Genomic DNA, 24,051 nt, shown 5'->3' with positions numbered 1-24,051 from the left:
CCCTTGATGTGCTCATGCAACAAAGAGTCATGTGGGGCATGTAGACATGGGCACGCGCGCTCCAGCCTTCCTTAAAGTGCTTAACTTTAAGCACGTGCTTAACTCCCATTTGTTGCATTAGCGATGAGCGATGCGGCAGGCAGAGTGGCAGGAAAGAGCTCTGTATTCAGCATGCACAGAGGCCAGCTTTATATTCAGTGAGCCCTGTGTTTGTCTCGTAGCCACCTTGCCCAGCTTGCACTCCTGAGCCCCTGGTGACATACCAAACCGGGTCCCTCCAGAAACTTCGCCCTCTTCCTGCATTTCCACGCATCGTAGTGCACCTTTGACTTCAGTGTTCAAGTGAGGGGTGTGCTTTGCTAAATTGGCACCTCAGGGGGTGCCCCTCTGTAAAATTCCAGCCTACAGCACAAACTGTACAGATAGAGATATATCACTAAGTTCTGCTTCTTGTTTAAGCCGGGGTGAATTTTGGCGGCCAGGTTATAGACTCCTTAAAATCAGGGAGCACTGCTGATACACCTGACGCAGCCCTAACTGTGGCAACGTGACTGATGGCATTATTCCATTTCACCCGAATGCCCAAAGTCATTTCTGCGACACAGACGTTTGCTGGCAGCGCACAGTCAAGGCCTGCCAGCACCACTGCAAACTGTGGTACTAGCTTGAAAGAAAGAGCTTCATTTGAGCAGCTCGCCAGGTTACCCAAAGTCAGCCCTTTTGTGTATGAATACAGGCTTAGCTGAGATTTCTCAAACTCGTCCCACCCTCTGGCCATCTGAGAGCCAGATTGCTGTGGGTAGGCGAACCATACATCTGTAGCCGTTTGGCAAAGCATCACACTTCAAACATCTTTGGGAGCAGAAGGCATTCAGAATGCTGCAGAATTTTCCATCCACCCAGCGAGTTTGAAATGGCCTTTGCCAGATCCTTTTTTGCCTCTATGCAACAAAGGAGATTGAACTTCTGAGTGAATTAGCAAGTGCAATGGTGCTGCAGTGCCGACCCTTCATGGCAAGAAAAGGCCAAGTCAGCTATTCCTAATTGTAATGGAGGTGGGTTTTTTAAAGCTAACAGCAAGATCTTTGTGTGTCTTTGAATAGAGCCATAAATATCTGCTTGATACTTCGTTTCCTCCCTGCCTTACCCTATCTGTTATTCCAAAGATATTAAAGCTGTTGCTATTTTTTTAAACATCTTTCCCAGATCCCATCAAAACTTGCTCCATACAGATGGTTTTTTAATATAATTTCTGCAGAATGCAGCATTTGGGGGCTTGTTGGGGTTTTTTTTGTTTAGCAGATCCAGAGTTATAAAAGGAGTTGGCTTGGGCACTGGAACCTTGGTGCAAGTTGAGTTGCCATGGAGATCTGTTGTGTTTAATATTTGTGCTTTGGCAGATAAAACGCTGCTTGAGTTTAGAACACCACTGGGATGGCAAATTCTTGGAAATGACTACGAGACTCGTCAGTGTTGCAGCTGAGCATGTTGAGTGCATAATGTAGGTTATTTCATCGTGTCAAAGCAGCAACAGAACCATTCCAACTAGCTGTGATAAGCCACATTGCAATACAGTATATGAGTTGTGGCTTTTAGATGACTTATGCAATGCATCTTCTCCCACTACACGATAAAAGTGTTGATACTACACCAACCCAGTTCAGTAGCCACCATCACTAATTTACTATTCTGCCATTACTGTACTGAGATTTGTTCTTTTTTTATTACAATAAAATACAGACAGGATATGCAAATGAGCAATGGGTTACTTCCTAGAGTTGTATTCGTAAGTCACCATTCAGGAGAGGTAGATTGTTAGAACACTCCATTCAGCCAGTGATTTTAAGAGCCCTGAACAGCCACATTTATACCCAAGCTTCTGGAATCTTGGTCAAGTTTTGACTTTCTGGCAATCTCCAGCAGGAACAGGGTTTCCTAGAATTATGAACATTAATGCTCCCTCCATGTGAGTCCTGACCCCACCATCAGAATCATGCTTCAGGCCTCTAGTTTTACACTGGTGCCCTATCATAGAATATCAGGGTTGGAAGGGACCTCAGGAGGTCATCTAGTCCAACCCCCTGCTCAAAGCAGGACCAATCCCCAATTTTTGCCCAAGATCCCTAAATGGCCCCCTCAAGGATTGAACTCACAGCCCTGGGTTTAGCAGGCCAATGCTCAAACCACTGAGCTATCCCTCCCCCCTCTGTCCCAATCACCTATAAACAGAGAGAAAGAGGAGGAGGAAAAGGTTTTAATTATATCATTTGGCGTGAAGCAATCACAAACATATAGAAATATGAAATACAACGCACATTCAGTCCTCCCTGAAAATCCAGCAACAGTATTTCAAGAACCTATAAGAGGGACAATAGGAGTTTGTTTGCTGCCCTTGAATACTGCAGCACCCACTGTAGTTAAGGTAGGACTATTGTATTTAACAGATACCACCTGTTGTAGATATTTTCTAACTTTCATCTAAGCCCCCTTTTTCAGTTGTTCCTAGTTTATTTTAAAAACTCCTTTGGGGGCTGAAATGTTCCATGTTTGGTCTCTGCCCAAAGGTGAACTTTTGTGGAAAGATTGAGTGAAACCATTTTGCAATCATTCAGTCATGAACAAAAACCTTTTCCCCAGATGTTCTACCCAGAAAATTAGTACTCAAATAACTCAACCATCAGAAACTAGGAATTGCAAACTTGGCTTGTTTTGTAGATCCCGCTGAAGCTTAAAAATCAAAGGGCTCTGAAGAGGAAAAGCTCAATAGCGTTAAAGTTATACCTTTTGAAAGTCAGCACTTTTTGCATGTGTGCATTAGAATTTTTCCACACATTTTTATGAAAACATATAAATAATTTATATTGGCATATTTCCAGGTTAAGGGGGCATTTGTTAAGGTCATCCCAGTTAAGGTTGCATTAGTCAAGGATGCCTCAGTTGGCAACATTAATCACTGAAACATCTGTGAAATTATTTTGTTCAAATAGTGATCGATTTTAAGTGTCAATGAGATCAACCAAACCAGCTAACTTTGACATTTCTAGCTTCAGCCCTATTTAAATTTTCTATGCTGGAATAAAAACAGCAGAGTAGCAGACACCCAGTTAATGGAATCCCCTCGTTAGTGAAGCCAGCAGAACTTGTGAGCACCACTGGTTGAGAGTTCTATATCAAGAACATTGCAAGGTCGGCCAAGAAAGGATTTCTAAAGGGCTGCTGACTTAGGAAGAAGGCCTCAGTGAAGCACAGTGCTGCTTCAGCCACAAAGCCCAAGAGTCTGTGGAGCTCATTAACACTGCCAAGGACCCATAAGCCTATTGTTTGTATTATAATAAGCAAGATGGGGCAGGGGCTCTTGTTCTATTTGTCAAACACAGAGCGAGAGGCAGTCCCTGTCCTGGAGAGCAACAATCAAAATAGAGAAGCCAGAGAAAGGGTGGAGGGAATGGACATACCATACAAGTAGCGTGAACAATGGGACAGCTTGTAGATGCCGTGCGGAGTGGGGGAAGGTTGTGGATGGGTTGGTTTCCTGTTTTCCTTTTTGTGGGGGTTGTTCAGAGGGAAGGAGACTATAGCTACGAGGAGGGGGCAAAGTTAAAGGGGAATTGAGAAGGGAGGCACAAGGCATGCAGAGTGATGCTGGAAAGGAGAGACCGTCAGGGAGGGAGCGGGCAGCCAATCAGCAAAAGGGAAAGAATTTCAGAGTAAAATCTGTAAAAAGTCGTCAGGTCTCCCCTGAACAGCTCTGGTCCAGGGGTGCTGGGGCAGAGCCTCAGCCCAGAAATAAAGCTTCTCAAGCCTAATAGCCCTGGGTTTTGTTCTTTCTTTGCTTTTGTTTTTAGTCATTTCCCGCCCCCTCAATCCCTTTTGTCTTTTAGAAACCTGCTGGACCCAGCCTCAAGCTGTAACCAGCCATTGCACCTGTCCACTGAGTGATTACTTTCACTTCCCTTTAGAGGGGAGCTAATCCACTTAACATTCCTTGAGATTTTTCTCATGCACCCAGACGGGCAGACGAGGCAGCCAGAGCCCTTTAATGACAGCACCTGGGGCACCAGCATAACAAGTCTCTGCCAGGTATAGGAATATATGGTCCCGTGGTTGTGGTGCACGGCCATAAAGTGATCCATTTTTCCAAGACGGGGCATTTCCAGAGTGAATCCTTCCTAGTTAGAAATAAGTCGAAGGACCCCAAATACATTCTCTGTGAAGTGTATCTCCTGTCTCGTAGGTAAATGACGTCACTGTGACCCAAAGAGCAGAAACAAATGAGATACAGGGATGGGGTTTATCGCTCAATTCACCCTCTGAGTTTGGGTTTCCACTCCAGTCCAGAAAATATAACTTAGCCCTGAAAGAGAGTGATGCTAGTGACGGCGAGACTGGCTCCCAGGGGAAGAGAAAGCATCATGCCACTCCAGAATCCATCACCCCAGCCTGGATAGTATTCAGAATAAGAACATATGAACGGCCATACTGGGTCAGACCAATGGTCCATCTAGCCCAGAATCCTGTTTTATGTTCTTATAGGCAGCAGGTTTAAAACAAACAAAAGGAAGTGTTTTTTCACACAATGCACAGTCAACCTGTGGAACTCCTTACCAGAGGATGTTGTGAAGGCCAAAACTATAACAGGGTTCAAAAAAGAATTAGATTAATTCATACAGGATAGGTCCATCAATGTCTATTAGCTGTTTGCTAGAAGCTGGGAATAGGCGATGGGCTGGATCACTAGGTGATTACCTGTTCTGTTCATTCCCTCTGGGGCACTTGGCATTGTCACTGTTGGAGGACAGGATACTGGGCTAGATGGACCTTTGGTCTGCTTCAGTATGGCTGTTCTTATAGTTATGTTCTTATGTTCTGTCTTCCAACAGTGGCCAATGTCAGGTGCTTCAGGGGGAGTGTACAGAACAGGGCAATTGGAATGATTCACCCTGTCTTCCCCTTCTGGCAGTCAGAGATTTAGGGTCGGACCGAGCATGAGGTTGCATCCCTGACCAGCTTAGCTAATAGCCATTGATGGACCTATCCCCCATGAACTTATCTAGTTCTTTTTTTAATCCAGTAATACTTTGGCCACCACAACATCCCCTGGCAATGAGTTCCACAGGTTGACTGTGGGCTATGTCAAAAACTAATTCCTCTTGTTTGTATTAAACCTGCTGCCTATTAATTTCATTGGGTGACCCTTGGTTTTTTATTGTGGGAAAGGTTAAATAACACATCTCTATTCACTTTTCCACTCCATTCATGATTTTATAGTCCGCTGTCATATCCTCCCTTAGCCATCACTTTTCTAAGCTAAACTGCCCTAATCGTTTTAGTTTCTGCTCATACAGAAGCCATTCCATACCCTCAATCATCTTTGTATCCTTCTCTGAACCTTTTCCGGTTCCATTATATCCTTTTTGAGATGGGGCAACCAGAACAGGACACGAAATTCAAAGTTTGGCGCACCATGGATTTATATAGTGATAATGATATTTTCTGTCTTATTTTCTATCCCTTTCTTAATGGTTCCCAACATTTAGTTCGGTTTTTTGACTGCCGCTGCACACTGAGTGGATGTTTCCAGAGAATCATCCATGATGACTTCAAGATCACTTCCTTGAGTGGTAACAGCTAATTTAGAACTCAGAATTTAAATCTCAGAATGGGACTGTTAGAGTTCAGCGGATGCTTAGATCCCTCCTTAGTCAGAGGGAGGGCCAGGTTCGTATGGGGCCCGGCAGGAGGAGAGGATGAAAACAGAAGATGGGGAAGGTCTGCACAAAACTACCTGCATTCCAAGCAGCGCTGCCATTCGGGAGTTATAGTGAGGATCATTCCATCCAAGTGTAGGTTTTTTCTTTTCTAAATCTAGTGTTTGAAAGCACATTCAGTGCCCCCAGCAAAAGCTGATTGACAGTGTGTTCTATAACACACATCAGGTTGGGACTGAAAACAGCCTAAACTGGGAATGGCTTGGCTATTGAAGTGTGGCTGGAAGCCCTTGCTGAAAACAGACACCCCCACGCTGAGTAGCAGGAAGGGCATGTATTGTTCATCACCTGGATTTTGTTTCGCACTCTGGTGACACTTGCAAACATGCAGTTCTGTCTCCAGAATACCAGACCTCTGACAGGGGCCCAAAAAAGGCCAGAGAAAATTATCCACCGATGCTGTAATGTCAGAGACAGCTGCATGGCTGAAAGACCTCAGTCTGTGGTGGGTACAGGGATATTAATTCAGTATAGATCTTGGCAATTAGACAGAAACCTGACATTTTAGCTACATCTTCCGCCATGGGTCTCAAAGGCAGCATCTAGCAAACTAACAAGTATGCATACAAGTCTGGGGAGCTACAATTTTCCTGATGTGGCAGTTTCCAACAATGCATTTGCAGTTATCTAATACTCCAGAGAAACCATGCTTTTCAAACCCCAGCTAGTGCTTTCCCAAAGCATTCTACCCACCCTTGGTTTAAGGGGAGGCAATCAGTGCTCCACATTGGGCTGGACAGAATGGTCATTAACCCTCTCCTGTAAAATGCGGAGGTGGACCAGAAAGGAGGTTGGCTTCAGGTCCACAAGTTTGGTGGTGATTTTAGCTCTGGATCCCATTGTACAACCAATGTTTGGAGCAGTACTTGGGCTCAGATAAAAGGTTCTGGTTTGGGCCCCTCTCGAATAAAATATGTGTAAAACTCAATAGTAATGACACTGTAACTATGCCAAACCCACTAAAGTTGTCCATCAAAACCTAGATCTATACAAACATTCAAAGATAAGGAGGGAGAAATGTCACCTAAGCTCCTCCCCTAAGTGAGCCATATGGTTTAGAAGAAAAGTCTGTGTCCTGTGTCCTGGCCAGACTGGGTATTCAGGGTCACACATGATGATGCATATACTGGAGATCTGTGAATTGCTTATGAAGCAGAACTTCCCCGTTACTTTTGAAACAGGTGATGTGACAAAGCCTCACAGTATTTTTTTTGAACGAGGTGTCCTGCATGCTAGACACAGCATAAAACCTAAGTGAAGCAAGAAGTTGCTATAGAAACTTCCTTTATATTGATATCAGAGTAAATATTTGCTTAACACTTACCTAACTTGTTGACATGCCTGTTTCAAGTACTGCAGCTCTGCAGTGACTTTGACTGTGCTCTGAAATGCAAAATTTAGGTCAAGATTCTCCTTTAAGATCTGCTCAGCAGTGAGACCTGCACCGGTCAGGCTGCAGAATATGCACTGTGTGCTTCTGAGAGGAGAATTTCTCCCTTACTCTTTGGGCCTAGGCATTGCCTTGGTAAACATTTAACAAAGGGAACTCCTCCTTTCGCCACTCCTTTCGCTAGGTGTGGTAATCTTGTTCCTTTAAAGGGAAATGGCTTTCCCCCTCTTATTCCTCACGTCCTCTTCAGTTTGAGGTCTTGGTTCCTATTTCACCCCACTTTCTCCCCTCTTTGACTTGCATGCTGCCTAGGTATACACAGTCTAACAGCAGGCGGTGAGCACATGAATAGCTGCTGCAGAGAAAGCTGGCCTAACCATTTCCTGGCATCCAGTGCTTTAGAAATCTCATGTTTTTATTAAAATAAATTGATTCCTGACTCTAGATCTTGATTACGCCCAGCTGGACTCTGCATTGTTATGAATGTAAACATTCAGGGCCCATTCCCCCACTGGTGTAAGTCAGCACAGCTCCATGTCTGATGGGGCTTTGCAGATTAAACCAGTTGATGATTTGGGCCTAAACCAGGGCTGGTTTACATTCTGCAAAACCAAAACCAGTGGTGGTTTGGATCCTGGCCCCCTGCGACCCAAACCTCACTGCACCGGCTAGGGCATGGCTGGAAGGGTTTGGGTTTGGCCCATTTCTAACTTCAATGGTCAATGGTCATTTAGGCATCGAGGCAAGCAGGAGTAGGGCCCAATATCTGCCACGCAGCCTCTCTCTCTCTGTACGTATCATAGCGACAGCCCCAAGAGCCCCACTCCACGGTCTGCTCTGACTGGCTCAGATAGATGCGCCGGCCACTTGACTGCCTCTGGTAACTCTCCAGGCAGGCGGCCAATCCACCCCAGAGGCTTTTCAGCCACAATACTTGTTCCTTTCTCTGGAAAAACAAAGCGAAGGCAGCTCCTCTCAAGGACTGAAATGTTACATGAGGCTTCTCGGACTAATAACAAAGGCCGTGCCCTTCTCCCTCAGAGCCGTATGAACGCCAGGTGTCTCTGTGCCTCCAGTTTCACCCTGGAATACAAAAGGGAAGGACCACTAAGGCAGAAAGGTGAGAGAATTACAACAAGGCCAGGAAATGCAGGTGTCAAGTTGTCATTTCCAAGCCTTTTGCTTTGGTCTTCTCTCTCACGTTCTTTCCAAGCTAGAAAGGAGGAGCACGTTCTATGGTGGCCTTCCAATTCTGTGTGTCAATGAATGTAAACGATTCTGAGATGGGTCAGTTCTCGGCTTGTCTGGCACAGAGACAAGTAGCTTTAGTCTGAGGTATGGACAAGCACCCAAATCTCCCCCTGCTGCTCCATCAGCGGGCTTCAGCCTGACCTGTGGGCCCCCCCTGTACATGGGAGAGGCGGTTCAGGCTCCAGGGCATCCTGTCTCCTCCTCTCTCCTGAAGCTGCCCTCCAGGGCGCCAAGTGGTACAATGGCTTCTCTGAGTCTCCTCCTGCCTGCTAGGAAATGGACTGAGGCCTCCACGCCTTGCACAGCTCTGCATGGGTGGGGAGGAAACTGCCGCATGCTAAGCCCAAGCCAAACGCCCACCAACGTCCATGGCCTTTCTCAGATCTACATACTCTGGCCTTTTTCACCCTGAAAAGCGCCTTCCCTAGAAAGCCTGAAATGTCTAGCGATGAGGAAAGGGAACGTATGTGAACAGCAAGTCAGTGGCTTTTATAGGGGCTGGTAGGGCTGCCAACTTTCTAATCGCACAAAACCAAATTGAGGGCTCCATCTGTGGGGGTGCAGGCTCTGGGGTGGGGCTGAGGATGAGGAGTTTGGGCTGCAGGAGGGGGCTCTGGGTTTGGGGGCTCAGGGCTGGGGCAGGGGATTGGGGCTCGGGGTTGGGCGGGCTTACCTCAGGTGGATCCCGGTCAGCGGTGCAGTGGGGCTAAGGCAGGCTCCCTGCCTGTCCTGACTCTGCACTGCACCCCTGAAGCAGCCAGCAGGTCCGGCTTCGGCAAGGGGGCCAGGAGGCTCCACAAGCTGCTCTCACCCCCGCAGCTCCCATTGGCCCATTGCAAGGGGCCAGATCCCACTGACATATGACTGAACCTTGCAAATACGGGCCCGGTGCTGCAGAGAGGGAACGTGGGTGACCACACAAACCCTCTGACTGATGATACTAAGCCAGCTCATAGCCTTATGGCTTTGATATTAGTGACAGCCAGGCCTGAAAACTTTGGCTCAGCTCCACTAGAGGTCATTTGGCCATCGGGGGCCCGTCTGGTAGAGTGCGATGGAAGAGATGCCTGGGTCCTTAACCCACAGGCAAGCCCTGAGTCCTGTTTCAGGGAACACAGGCACTTTTCACGGTCTCGCTTTTCTTTTTATACTCCACCCACTATAAATTACACCCTGAACTGCAGCAGGCAAAGGACCTGTGAAGCTTTACATAAGAACAGCCAGCCCGAGTCAGACTAAAGATCCATCTAGCCCAGTGTCCTGTCGTCCGGGAGGCTCCACCAGCGGCATAGCTAGGAGTGGAGATTTGGTTGGGCCCCGACTTTCGGGGGGACGGGCAATGACAGACGGTGCTCGCTCCTCTCCCCCCCACCGCCACACTCTGTTCCTAGCGCTGGTGCCCCCAGGCACAGGGCTTCCCCTGCCGAGCTGGGCACGTGCACGGGGCGGCTCAGGACATGGCCGGGCAGAGCTGCCGGAGTGCGGCTTTCTGAAGGGCGGGCACGTAGCTCCATCCTGGGTTTCAGGCGCCCGAGTGACTACACACCTGCACAGATTGGAGTGGGCCTGGATGCTAAGTGGGTGGGCCGTGGCCCACCCCAGCCTCACCCAGGGCTACGTCTTTGGGCTCCACTATTGGAGAAGACCCCGACGTTGGAAAAGTGAAGGGCCGGATAATAGTATTTAGCCATTGGCCTACACTAGGGGTGGTGTGAACCCTGACTTGAAGTCAATGGAGCCTGATTCCTATCTGCTGTACATTGGCATTACTTCGCTGAAGTCCCTGGAGCTGCAGGGATTTACACCAACTGGGGATCTGGGCTTTTACGTGCTTACTGCTTGAGTTTACTTTTGAACTTGCTACTTGGTTTCAGCTCTGTTACCCACTGGCTGGGCCGGACACCAATAGCTAGCGCACAGTGAGCAGAATGAAGATAGTGACATACCTAAGCGGACAGATGAGTCCTGCGCCCTCTTTGGCTTTCAACGGCCTCATATTCAAAAGTGCTGAACACCCAGCATCTGATCTTGACATCGGTGGAAGCTTTTTGCGTGCAGGGATGCGAGAACAATTTGTACAGAGAAGGTCCTGAGAGCCATTGAACCAAACTGCAAACCCTATCTATGATGGAAACCACTTCAAGTCAAGGGGGGTGTCACCACACCCCCACCACCCCTAGTTCCAGCACCTACAATTGGGGCTCAGTATTTTTGAAAATCAAATCACGTATTCAGGTACCTAAATATGAATTCAGGAGCCTAATTTCCTTTGGAAGAATCATAGAATCATAGAATATCAGGGTTGGAAGGGACCCCTGAAGGTCATCTAGTCCAACCCCCTGCTCGAAGCAGGACCAATTCCCAGTTAAATCATCCCAGCCAGGGCTTTGTCAAGCCTGACCTTAAAAACCTCTAAGGAAGGAGATTCTACCACCTCCCTAGGTAACGCATTCCAGTGGTTCACCACCCTCTTACCCCAAATGTATTGATTTGAGATTTGAAATGCTGGTAACACTGACATTAACGGCCAGACCCTCAGTCAGGCTGGTTGTTCAAAGGTACTGTAAGTATTTGCCAAGCAAAACTTTGCAAGAAAAGAAACAAGTTTGTTTTTTTCCAAATTTTTCTTCAAACATTTCAATTTTTTGATTAAATGAAACAAAACATTTCTTCGCAATTTGGGATGAAAATTCCATTTCAAGTTGATTCAAATCAAAACGAACAACCCTTGGGTTTTTGGTATTTTCTCCCCTAGCTTTCTCATCCTTCCCCTTTCTTCCTCTGGAAAAGGGAAGAAACAAAATAAATTAAACCCAAAATTATCCTGACCAACTCTCCCCCTCCACTGCTGCAAATCAGTGGCCTCCATTGAAGCCTGATTTTCACCAGCTGAGGATCTGGCCCTAGAACAGGGGTGGGCAAACTTTTTGGCCCGAGGGCCACATTAGGGTTGCAAAACTATGCGGAGGGCCGAGTAGGAAAGGCTGTGCCTCCCCAAACAGCCTGGCCCCTGCCCCCCATCTACCCACTCCCACTTCCCGCCCCCTGGCTGCCCCCCTCAGAATCCCTGACCCATCCAACCCCCCCCCCTGTACCCTGGGACCCCCACCCCTAACTGCCTCCTGGGACCCCCACCCCTTATCCAACCCCTCCTTCTCCCTGTCCCCTGACTGCCCCAACTCCTATCCACACCCCCAACCCCTGACAGGCCCCCTGGGACTCCCATGCTGTATCCACCCCCCCTGTTCCCCGTCCCCTGACCGCCCCCCCCAAAACCTGTACCCCATCCAACCACCCCCTGCTCCCTGTCCCCTGAGCGCCCCCCCGAACCCCCGACCCATCCAACCCCCCCGCTCCCTGACTGCCCCCCTGAAGCCCCCACCCATCCAACCCCCCCGCTCCCTGACTCCCCCCCAGTATCTCCGACCCATCCAACCCCCCCGCTCCCTGACTGCCCCCCCAGAACTCCTGACCCATCCAACCGCTCCCTGTCCCCTGACTGCCCCCCCGGGACCCCCCACTCCCCGCCCCCCCCTTACCATGCCAGAGCCAGCCACGCTGCCGTGCTGCCCAGCAAGAGCGGTGGGTCAGAGCGCTGGCAGGGCAGCACGCTCAGGCTGCAGGGGAGGGGGAACAGCGGGGGAGGGGCCGGGGACTAGCCTCCTGGACTGGGAGCTCAGGGGCCGGGCAGGACAGTCCCGCGGGCCAGATGTGGCCCACGGGCTGTAGTTTGCCCACCTCTGCCCCAGAAGTATATGAATCAGCCAGGCATTTGTCACTGAACGGCTGCCCCCAGCCATCTTTCACGTCTGCCCATAATAATGTATGATTCTAATGGAAAATAATTTGGTATAAGAAATCGTTGGCCCAGGATCCCAGCAACCTTGAAATGTGTACTGAACTTTTCACCCCAATTACGCTGATGTAATGGGATGTGATTTGTTTTTCTTCATTCCCAGCGTGCTGGGGCTCTAGCCCCATTAACATGCAACGGGAAGCTGTTCAGAACTGAGTCATTTTCCTCAGCAGTATTCGTTCTTACAGACGTTTATTTGCTAGCAACCCATTTTAAGTTTGGTGAACTCTTACTGATTCTGGAAGAATCACCCTAGCCGGCCTTGTTCCGTTGATTGCTCTTTCAAATGGATTTTATAGCTGAAAAGAGAAAGCTGTTGCAAACCAACAGTTTGCCGTGCTGTTCCCCGGCCCCAAATGCCCCCCCAGTATGCTCTCCAAACCAGTGTAAAAGAGAGAGAGTTCCTGACATAGTGCTGTGTGCACTTGCTTCCTGAGGTTACGCTGCACTGATTTGTAAATTTCCAAACTGTACACGCATGAGTGAGTGGTTAAGAATGAATTCCTCGGTACAGGCCACTTCAATTTCTGCATGCATGCATCCTTTATGCATCCTGGCACAAACCTCGTCAGCCTGGCTGTGCATTGCGCTAAAAGACCCTTGAAAGTTCGCGTACTTTAGCTCTCAGTCTGTGGTTTTGGTCATTTTGTATAAATATATATTTTTTAAAGTTATTGAACTTTGCACCACATCAGCAGGCTTGTCTGACATCCAAAATATTGTCAATTACAACATCACAAGCACGGGTTTTGACATATTAACATATTAAGTATGAGATGTGTGAACTGTAATCTTGATGCTCTGGGGCACAGGGTTGGGTACAAAGCAGTAGACCAATAGGGTATCACTGACAGTTTAAGATTTCATACAATTTATGACAATTTCTTCGGAGCAGATTATGGGGTCACATCCTGTCGTCATGGGTCCACCAGGCTCTGCGCTCGTTAGGGGCTGGATGCATGAGCAGTAAGGTGCACAGGAGCAGCACCCCACGGGAGTATCTGGGCCAGTGTTTGTCTTTTGTTTTATTATGACCTATTTCATTGTCGTAAACGATTGCAGCGTAGCGACGGGCGTTAATCGATCATTGTCATTAAATGCTGTAGCCGGTGAACTGAGCAGCTGCCACTGCTTAACAAGTGGACTAATTCATTTGTATAAAATTCACACTGTCATGGGGATTTTCTGAACAGCAAGACTTTTTGCATGGGTACATGCACACCCACACACACCAAGCCACACCCACCCACACACTTAGCTTGTAAGCTCTTTGGGGAAGGGACCCCCTTTTTGTTGCGTTTGTACAGCACCAAGCATCCTGGCTCTTCACTGGGGCTACCTGGTGCTACTAAAAAACACAAACACACACATACATACACCACCCGGGGTCGGGGTGAAAGGAAGGTGTACCTGTTGGATTTTTGACCTCAAATTCAATTTGTTCCTGTCTATACTGAGCCTTCTCTTTTCTCTTCCAGCGTCTATGTATTCAGAAATACAGAGGGAGCGGCCTGAGGTTAGGAATTTCATGTCTCACCCAGACTACATAGATGGAAACCCGGATCTCATCAAACCTAAGAAGCTCCTAAATCCTGTAAAAGCCTCGAAAAGCCACCAAGAGCTCCACAGAGAGCTGCTTATGAACCACAAAAGGTGAGGCAAAGACGCAAATGCCTCTTCAGCGGCCTTTGCATTGGGCTGGAGACTGTGGTTTCTGGTGTCACATCAGTGCAGGCAGCAGTGACTCGTCAGAAAGCCACAGGCTGGGTCTTTGACGATTGCGGCAAATCGTTTTACTGTTATGGGCAAACAGCAAAAGGCGTGAAACAGGCTACAGTGGGAGGCGGCTTTTCTCTGCCATGCTGTGACCCAGATTGTAAAAGAATCGCTCTGTCATTCGGAAAAGCTAGGAAGTTCCTAAAAGCTAGTGGCCTGCTTTTCAGAGCTGCAGAGCGCTCACCAGCCATTCCAACGGAAGGCAGTGGGAGCTGCAGGTGCTAAGCACCTCCGAGAATCAGATCGCTCAGCCAGCTGAACCCTCCGAGTCTTGTCTTGTGTCCCGCAAACATCCCTCCCTCCTGTCTTACTCCCCCTGCCCACCAGGCAATGCCATGATTTACAGCCCATCTATGCCTCTTGGAGTGTTTGGTGTGAATTTTTTGCTGGGGAAAGGTGGACTGCTCTGTTTATTGACAGCGCAGATCATATCAATGCAGGCTCCTGCATACTGGGAAAATGCTGACACCCATTTCCCTACAAGCAGACTGGTGCTAGGTTAATGCCTGAGCTAGCATTCATGGGCCTGATTCTCCAGTATGTTCCTCCAGTTTAACCATGTTGTAATTAATGGAGTTACAGCAGTGTAAAGCTGGAATATGGCAATTGGGAATTAGGCCCAACAGGTGCATCAGCACTCCCGCAGTAACGTGGAAAGCGATGATTTCGAAAGCAGCTAGGTAAAAGCACATTTGGTACAGAGCCCTTTGAGCAAGGAGCGAATTCTACTGACTCTCAGTGGGATGTTTCCTAACAGTCTGAGCTGTTTGCAAATCTGACATCATCAAATAACAATAATATCCATTTGCTCAGCTAATTATAAACAGCAGCCAGACTGATTGAAAGTGACATCAGTAATCGTAAGAGACAAATCAAGGTATTTAATCTGCTAACAATCAAGCCCTCCAAAAGTAAATTGGGGTCATTGATATTGACACAACCTGGACTTGGACTTGACCCTGACATTACAGGTGATAATGTGGACTTGGACAGGTCACCCGCGCACACCACGCTGGGAGCAGAGCAGAGAATGCACTTCGTTTAGCTTAACTTTTCATTGATCAATACAAAAGTGAGCTGCAATTTGATGGTAGAGCGCTGGGCATGCTGCCTTATGTTACTTCCCCTTAGCCCACTAGATGTCCCCAGAATGCAGCCAAAACTACCACAAGCTCGCTCTCTCTTTTGAGAACCTCAGACATCTTTTCTTTAAACTCCAGTTAGGTTTCTCAAAGCTTCAGTTGGCCCCCTTCCCCTCCCCCGCCCAAGGCCTTGTGAAAAGTGACCAAGAAAATCCTTTTTCCAGAAGAATGCAAGATGCCCGGTATCGTACAAAATGTGCCTCATATCTGCAGTTAAATATAACTGTGTTCAGAATATTTCATCCAGCTTTAAAGGGCTTTAGGAGCTGATCCAAAGCGCATTGATTTACATGGAATTTGGATCAAGCCTACAGAAATGTGGCAGATCACAGTATAATCAGTCTTTCCCCATAGCGGACAGCTGTAAAACTTTTGATTCCTCTCCCTCAAAAAATAAAACTTCCCCAACTACTTCTAGAAGTTCAGTAAAATGTACAATTCCAAACTACTCCAAATTGTCCTCCAAGGACACTGACTTTCCAATTGCCCTGGACAAGGGGGCTTGGTCAAGGCCATTCTGTGTCAATATCACTGAGATCACTTCTTAATAAGCGCGTCTGTTAGTTTCTTACAATTTAGCACAGTCAGTCTAAAGTTAAACAAAGTCTTTGCTTCTCAAAGTTCAGCAAGTGTAGATGTGTCCCTATAAGTGGATCAGTTCATATGAATTTATAGCTGAGCAAGCGTTGCAAATGTGTCAAGTATGGAGTCACCATGAGGCAGAAGTGATTACAGGAGATTTTAGTGATTTATATCAAAGGGATTTTTAATATTGACAAGGGACAGGTTCATCTTCTCTGTGGTGGGGAAGATTTTAGACCCTCCCCCAATCCTAGAAGAAGAGTAGGGACCCTCACACTGTAGTGTAAAGAGAGGAAAAAAGGTGATCTTGTGTTTGGGGCATTAGACTCATGAGGACACTGGGTTCTCTGTCACCAATTCCCTATGCAGCCCCGGGCAAGTCACCTGAGCCTCTCACTCATTCTGTTATCTCGCCAGGGCAGGTTGCCCAACCCTTCCCATTCTAAACCCCTGGTTTCAGGTACTGATGACTATTTGGGTTGAAACTGTCTATGTCAGGTGTCTGTTCAGGCTGAATTGTTTTTTAAAAAGTTTCAGCCAGAGTGGTCAAGCTTGTGGGGGAAGAGGCAGAAGTGAAACCCACTGGCAAAGTGCGTGTGCCTGTGTGTGCGAGAGAGTGACAACCTGCTCTTGCTATCAGTTGCTGCTCAAACGGCAGAGGGGTGTGTGTGAGGTGGATCTGAAGGGTCTAACCCAGCCGATCACCCACGTGCGTGTCACTATGATGCCAGTTTGCTTTTTAAAAAAACCTAGGAAATTACACACACACAAACACTGCTGAAAGAACATTAAAGTGGCATAGCTAAGCCCTCACAAGTTAGGAAATGCCACAATTAAGACGGCCTGTACACCACCCACCCTGTGCACTGACTGAGGCAGGGGTCCTAATGAAAATAACAATATGTGCCCATGTAATTGGTGACTGTCTCATAATGCATATGCACAGGAAGCTTTAATTTTGGCATTTCCTGACTTCTGAGTGTTTGGCTTTGTTATTTTAATGTGGTTTTGGTGTGTTTTATAGATAGAGAATCAACTAGTCATGAGTTCTTCTGACCTGGTGTCTTAGGGGTTCATGTGGCCCATTATGAAGAAGGTTGGAGGCGTTTTAAAAATCCAAATCTAGTTCTGGTTGGATTTTGAACATCCCAATGATGGAAGGTGCTTGAATCTAGGGATTTGCTTCAGGACCTTCTCTCGTGTGCCTACAATGTGCTAACACGCAGGTGAAAGCTCCGGACATGTCTCATTTCCAGTGAGCCCATCAGGTCGCAGACCTCGGCTCCTCGGACCAGCACTGCTGTATTAATACACATCTCAGGGGTGAAACTGCCTCCGTTATTGACAGACACTTGTGCGTTCAGGAAAAGGGGCCTTTTATTTTGGCCAAAAGGCCCAAACTCTCTACATCAGGCAGGAGCATCACTCTGTTAGCTCCAGCTCTAAAATCAGCAGAGCCATAAAGCGAGTGGAGGTGGACCTAGACTAGATACAGTGAGGAAATAAACTGCTTGAGGGCTAGAGGTAAACTGCAGGGCTAATTGCTGGCACCCACTCCCCTTGCCAGTAAAAAAGAAAAAACTCAGGCACTTAAACAGCCTTATAAAGTTACACACGATTAAGGTTACGTTTTAGTCACCGGGACTGTTAGTAAAAGTCATGGACAGGTCACGGGCAGTAAACAAAAATTCATGGCCCGTAATCTGTCCATGACTTGTACTCTATACAAGTCCCCTGACTAAATCTTGGGTGCACTAAGGCAGGGGGTGGCCTGCGGGTGCTCGGGGCAGGGAGTGGCCCAGGAATGCCGTGGGTGCTCTGGGGGGGGCAGTGCTTGGCCCAGGACCCCCGTGGGTGCTGGGGGGGGATCGGCAGTGGTGTGCAGCCAAGAACCCCTGCAGGTGTTGGGGAGAGGGGGGACGGGTGGTGGCAGCCAAGGACCCCTGCTGCTGCTGGGGCGGGGGGGGGGCACAGCGATCGAGACCTCTTCTTCTGCTGCTGGGTGATGGAGGGGGCAGTGGCCTGGGACTGCCCCAGCAGCAGCCGTGCAGCTGGCCCAGGGGCTGCCCATGCTTGGGCAGCCCCGGAGCCAGCTGCACTGGCCACTGCAGAAATCATGGAGGTCCTGGAAAGTCACAGAATCTGTGACTTCCATGACAGGCTCACAGCCCAGTGATCCCTTTTTAGAATTAGCTACAAATCAATAAGAAAGGCCACTGCAGACTGTCCCACTTCCCCCAACTCACAGAACCTGACGGTGGCAATGGACATGGGGCACCAGATCTGGCTAGCTTTCTATGCCCATGATTCCCAGCCACGCACTGTAAACATCACACATGTTACACATCCCCTATTAATGCATTAATGGGTTAACAGCAGGTACATATCGCTACATGTTCCCAGCCAATAAACGTCATTAACCTATAGTTAAAGTGTAAAATCTTCATTATGTTATTTTAATGTTGCTTGGGTTTTGCATGTCGTTTCGGAGAGTGGATAAGCTCCACCCCAGGAATAAGTGAGTTTCCATCTCATTTACTGTGATTTATTTCGATTTTGGCACCAGGCCGTGCGTCATTGTTCGGTGGGTGAGGAAGGGCCATTTAGAACCATTCAATGCCCACTGAAACTGTCGGGAATCTCTCTGTTGACTTCAGCGGGCTTTGGCTCAGGTCTTCCATGTTCCTGTTTGGATCTGAAGACTGCGCCCCAGCTCTCTGAACCGGCAGGCTCCACACACCTCTAACAGCAATGAGAGTCAGGGCTGAAGGGCTCCGGCTCAGAAATACTCTGTGCTCTATTCACAGAGGCTTGGGTGTGGAGAGCAAGCCTGAGCTCCAGCGAGTGCTTGAGCACCGACGGCGAAATCAGCTGCTCAGGCAGAAAAAGGAAGAAGAAGAGGCAAAGAAACTGCAATCTCCATTTGAACAAGAGCTCCTGAAGCGACAGCAGAGGCTGGATCAGGTAGAAACTGAATTTTAAATCACTCCCAATGTTATATTAAGTGCCCTGCACAAGGGCCACGTCCAAAGAGAGGGTTTGCGCTCCATCAGAACGGAGCCATGGCCTTTTCTCTACCCCGAGCGCGAGGTGGTACTGTGGAACTACAGTGGCTGAGTAGTGGCACGCGAAGCCAGTCGGCCCCCAGCGGGCAGCCTCTGGCACAACACCTGCCGGAGACTGCCGGAAATTGTTGACCAGAAAATGCCCATCGCTCAAACCAAAACCTTCCCCGGGAAAGTATTGGGATGGACAAAGCTTTTGCTGGAAGGTTTCTCAGGTCCAGGATGGAATTTCTGGTCAAACGCAGGGAGAGGGCGACCCACCTGGAAATAGCCAGTAATCCAGCAGTTAGGGTTGTTACCTAGGCCATGTGGAGCCAGGTTCAGGTCCTTGTTCTGCCTGATGTGGCCTCTCACATCCCAGGTGCACGCCCTCACCACTGGGTTATTGGCTAGACTCTCTGTCACTCGCTCTCAATTTCCGGGTGTAAAATTTCAAAAGGTCTCAGTCTGTTCTGCTGCAGAACGAAACCTAATGGCAACACCTTGACATTTGTCACAAACCGGTATTTTTGTTGCCGGCCAGCCCTACTCGACAGCGTTCCTTACGCCCATGCCTGGCAGGGACCGGCCCCTCCCTTCAGACCTGCTGCCAGCCCAGATGACTGCGTGACATTCATTCCGATTTTACTGTCTAGTTTCTCTAACTACATACAACTGAAATCTTTAGCTGTTCCAGGCGTAATAACTACATTAACATGAGACTTTATAATTAGCCATTGTTTATTTCTGTAGGGACAGATCTGCTACCCTTACTCACATTAAGTAGTACCTGACTCTATAAATAGCTCCACTGAAACCAACGGGTCTAATAGCAGAACAAGGGGCTACTCGGTGTGAGTAAGAGCAACAGACTCCGGCCAATAGTAATTAAGTGTGCAACATGCAACAATGTAGTGAATGGCTTGCACTTCTGTTCCCTAGCAGGCTAATAACCGTCGCTGTTCTTTCATCTAGCTGGAAAGAGGACAAGAGAAGCATGAAGAACATGCACCAGAATTTATTAAAGTAAAAGAGAACTTGAGAAGAACATCAACGCTAACTGGGGAAGAGAAAGCAGTGTAGCATCTGCCAAACCTAAGCGGAGGATCATATCAAGCTGGGGCTAATACCTACACACTGACATCTTTGTACGTGGTGGACATTTACAGCCATGTCCTTGGGGCTACTTACTGTTACTAATGCTTGCTCCAGTAGAAATGCATAAAAGGGCTTTCCCGTCCAGGACAGGGTATTTAAATGGTAAAGGTGCAGTATTTGCCAGTAGAAGTACTCACATGAGAAGATGTGGAGGCAAATGATGTCATTTTCCCCTCAGTTTGTGGGTCCATGCTAACATCTATCCCTATTAACTCTTGGTTAACCCCTTGAGATACAGCATATGCTCAAGACAGAGGCGTTTATGGAGTGACAGGTTTGGGAAACCCTCCTAAGTAATCATCCCAGATGATCTCCGGCCGTGTGGCTGCTGGTACTGAAATCTCCAGGACAGCAGCTGTAGCTTGGGAGGGCTCCCTGGAAACCTACAGGTGACACCTTAAAGGGATGATCCTGCATATTGCTGGGCATGGCCTCAGTGACGCGCAGGGGCCAGATGGGAGAGCTAGAGGGTGGCTGTAAGATTTAAGCCTTAGAGAAGCTATGTGTCCTTGCAGTACTCCCCTGTTTAGCTGCTGTGAGAAACTCAAGTCCCATATCTGCATGTTTCTGAGTCAGCCTTGCCAAACAGGATCCTGGTAACGGTCCTGAACTTACACTGAAAATCTGATAACGCACTAGGACGTAGCTACATAGCAGGTAGCTCACTGGGCTGCACCGCAGAGGCCACCTCGGGTTAAGGCTAATGTCAGACACTTAAAGCAAAGACTGGGAGTTCTGAGCATTGGGGTTAACCAAACTGCACCCTGCCCAGCCAGCAGGTCCCCTTGGGCCAGAGCAGCTCATCCCGAGAGTCAGAGCAGCAGATTCATTGACTCTTCCCTCCAGATTGTTGGGCTTTGGGTCCCTCCCCCCCCCCCCCCCCGCTAGACACCTGTTATTTTAACAGCTCTGAAAAGCGTGTTCCTGGTGCATTGCTTGACAGCTCGCACAGCTGGGGTGGAGGGGTCAGTATAAAGCCCCTCAGACCTAGCAGCAGCTCGACTTAGTGCTACTGCATAGCTGGGACCTGCACCAGTTTTTGTGAGTGAGGAGCAGATGTGGATCACGGCAAAATACATGGTCATGGTCCATTGTTATCCTCTTCCCCTGGAGGCCTGTTAAGGGGAGAGTGGCCATGCTCATTTGCCACGAATGCAGAGTATCTTCTAGTGTTCATGGTGGCAGCGTCCAGCGTGTGTTGCCATGGAAGGCGGCACCTTTGCAGTCAGAACTCCCTCACTCCTGACCCAAACTTCAGCTCCCCCCATGCCTGAACTTTGGGGAAGTTCCAGTCTGGAGAAAAATTCTCTGGCTCTTGGCTTCTTATCACTCACTGTGTCCCCGATAAAATGTGAGAGCAAAATAAGCTATTGGCTGCCTTTGGATACCGACTGTCTGATCACAGCAGTCAGTGGGCCTGGCCTGTGACAAAGGCATCAGGTGATTAAACAATATCCACTGTGTGAGCCCCAGCGGATTCACATGCAAAGTCAATGAGCACTGGGGATTCATCACATCTTTCTTAAAAAATTAAAGCAACCCCCCACAAACACATTTTCTGGTCTCCCCAAGCTCTGCTAGTTCAAGAGACTGTTGCTTATTCTGGCAGCTTGAGGAAATATCTGAACCCAGCAACGAGTCGTGAGCAGTGACCCAGGTATCTCCGGGTACTGTGGCAGCCTTATCAGACCCTGGAAGCCCTTAGCTGAATCTGGTTCATGAGAGCTCCAGCTCCCAGCACTGTCTCTGTGGAGATTAGCACCACCTCACCCAGCGTGTTTATTCTAAACTAGTGTTTGTTTCCAAAAGCTAGCGCCTCTCCTCAGCATAGAGCCAATTCCGTCTGAAATCAGCTACTCCATCCTTTCCGCTAAATGCAGCTTTTCGCTTAGCTTCTTGGGCAATCAGTGTGGAAAAAGCAGTATTGTGGGTTTTTTTAAAGAGAAATTTCTCACCGACACAAAAGGGGAGCAGTTGGGAACATTTTACATATGGCTGTGAAGAACACTGTGTTACACCCACTCAGTAGCATCAACTTAAATAACATTGTTATTAGCCAAACCTAACTAAGCCAGGTTTCTGATGGCTTCAGTGCTTTCCTCCCAGGGGTTACAGCACTGGTTAAGGTGTCTTAATTAAACATGGCCAAGAAATGAAACAAACGAACATGACTTCTCTAAAGGTGAAACTCACCCCAGTGCAGACAGCCTGCACCAGTTAAGCTCCAGGCTAATCGCTCACCATAAGCAGAGCACAGGATCATATGTCCGCTCCCTGCACTGCAAAAAGAGCTAAGCGCTTGCATAAAGGAAAACCTGCAGTACTGGTAGCAACCGTGTCCTTTTAATCCATAGCATGAAAACCACCCAGCAGGGCCTGGCTAAGCTGAGGGCCAAGGTCAACATGGGCGAGTCTGTAAATCCCTGTCAGTGGACTGGCTGAGTAGGCTCGTGTTGGCGGAGACCTGTGCTGTGTCACATTTTGACCAAGTGTCTCGGTTACAGGTGATGGTAAAGCATGACTGCAACCTGGGATTCACTGAGGCTGCAGGGCAGGAAAAGGTGGGGTGTATTCTAACAGAAGGGAGGGGCCAAATCATGCACTTCTGATTCAGGGTGAGTTCCCCAGCGACGCCAGAAGACATCTGCCTGCCCATGGAGAGACAAGGCCCAAACTACAGCCGAACCGAAAGTCACAGAGGGCAGACCCACACCAGAGAGACGCCACGTGCCCCTGTGCACTGCACAGCCAGGCTCCAAAGCATCACGTGCCGTGGTGGAGACTGAGCCACGCGGAGGGGGGCCAGCAGGGCCACACACTGCCCAGAGCCGCCGAGCTCGCCATAATCAACGACAGCCCAATTGCTAGAGTAACACTCGCAAATCAGTTGCCTGGTTCCCTGCTCCCTGTTCCACATGGTAGAAGAGGGGTCCCTCTGCCCTAGCCCTGGCATTCAGCCCTCAGCACAGGCTGGGAGAGAGGAAGACGTTCACCCTGAGCAAGAACTGCAGGCTCTGGCTCTAAGGGGCTGCACGTTTGAAATGATGCTGTGAGTATTTAAGGGTTTACTAGCAAGTTTAAAATTGCATCATTTTCAAACACACATATCCTCATCTGTGTTACCCAGCAACCGGTTAAGGTGTGAAAACTGAAAGCGTTTGAAAAGTCCTTTCACCGCAGATACCATTTGTATTTCACCCCCACTCTGCTCGGCCTAGAAAAATGCAGGAGACAAGTTTCTAGTCAGGTTCTGGTCCTGACCCTGGAGTCTGGCCACACTGTTCAGGTTGTAAACACTGCGGGGAATGTTTAAAGCCAAAGAAAATAAAATCAGTTGTCACGGAATTTTAAAGAAACTGATCAGTGACAACAGTACTATCATTATTACATTACTAGGTTCTGTAAAACTTTTTTTTTTTTTTGCCTTTTAAATAAAAACCTAAATGATGGGCCTAAATTTCCTGCTAGTATCCCTTTCAAATGCTTCCGCAAATAAATGTGATTTACCCAAACGATGCACATTCCCAGTATTACTGAAAAGACAACCTTTTGCATTGTTTATGCTATATAATGCTCTACATAGGATACATACTGTATGTGTGTATGTATATGCACTTATATATTATGCAATTTTATTCAAATTAACTGTTGTTGCTCACATTATTTAATGCACACATTTCTGAAGAAAGATGATCAGCAAATAAATCAAGTGATGATTGTATATTTTGCTCTTTTCCACAAGGAACTGAAAAAGCTCCACGGATGAAGGCAGACAACAGCCAAATAAAATGATTTCAAATTAAATCACTGAAGTCTGACAGTTGATTGGTCCATTAGTGCTGCAGTATCAGGCTCAACAAGAAAATGTTTTCCTCTCCAGGGCCCAGTGCTGTATTTCTTGATCACCCAAAACTCACACTGAATTTACTGAAAGTAACTATGCAGGAGCAGGCCCCATATCTGTAAGGCCTTCCTTACCCACCCTCTTAAAATCGGAAACCTTTATTTTTTTAATTTCCAAACTGAAAAGTCGAGGCCCAAATGCTTTAAAAAAAACCAGGTGAGGAACCGTAGCAGAGCGACT

General features: G+C 48.0%; 1 protein-coding gene across 4 annotated transcripts in view; it reads left to right on the top strand.

The window, feature by feature from the left end:
- FAM107A (family with sequence similarity 107 member A) overlaps nucleotides 1-23,771 on the top strand; it is a 71,586-nt gene extending 47,815 nt beyond the window's left edge. For 3 of the 4 annotated variants that reach the window (XM_073350914.2, XM_073350913.2, XM_073350915.2), the window contains 3 exons: nucleotides 13,744-13,918; nucleotides 18,573-18,729; nucleotides 19,785-23,771. In XM_073350914.2, coding sequence (XP_073207015.1) covers nucleotides 13,744-13,918; nucleotides 18,573-18,729; nucleotides 19,785-19,892 — 440 coding nt within the window. In that variant the 3' untranslated portion in view covers nucleotides 19,893-23,771. The remainder of the gene's footprint in view (nucleotides 1-13,743; nucleotides 13,919-18,572; nucleotides 18,730-19,784) is intronic. The other variant, XR_012159744.2, reaches the window with a different exon arrangement.
- The last annotated feature ends 280 nt before the right edge of the window (nucleotides 23,772-24,051 follow it).

This window comes from Lepidochelys kempii, chromosome 7 (genome assembly GCF_965140285.1).
Source record: "Lepidochelys kempii isolate rLepKem1 chromosome 7, rLepKem1.hap1, whole genome shotgun sequence".
In the NCBI taxonomy this organism is placed as follows: domain Eukaryota; kingdom Metazoa; phylum Chordata; order Testudines; family Cheloniidae; genus Lepidochelys; species Lepidochelys kempii.
This window is presented reverse-complemented; position numbering and strand designations above follow the sequence as displayed.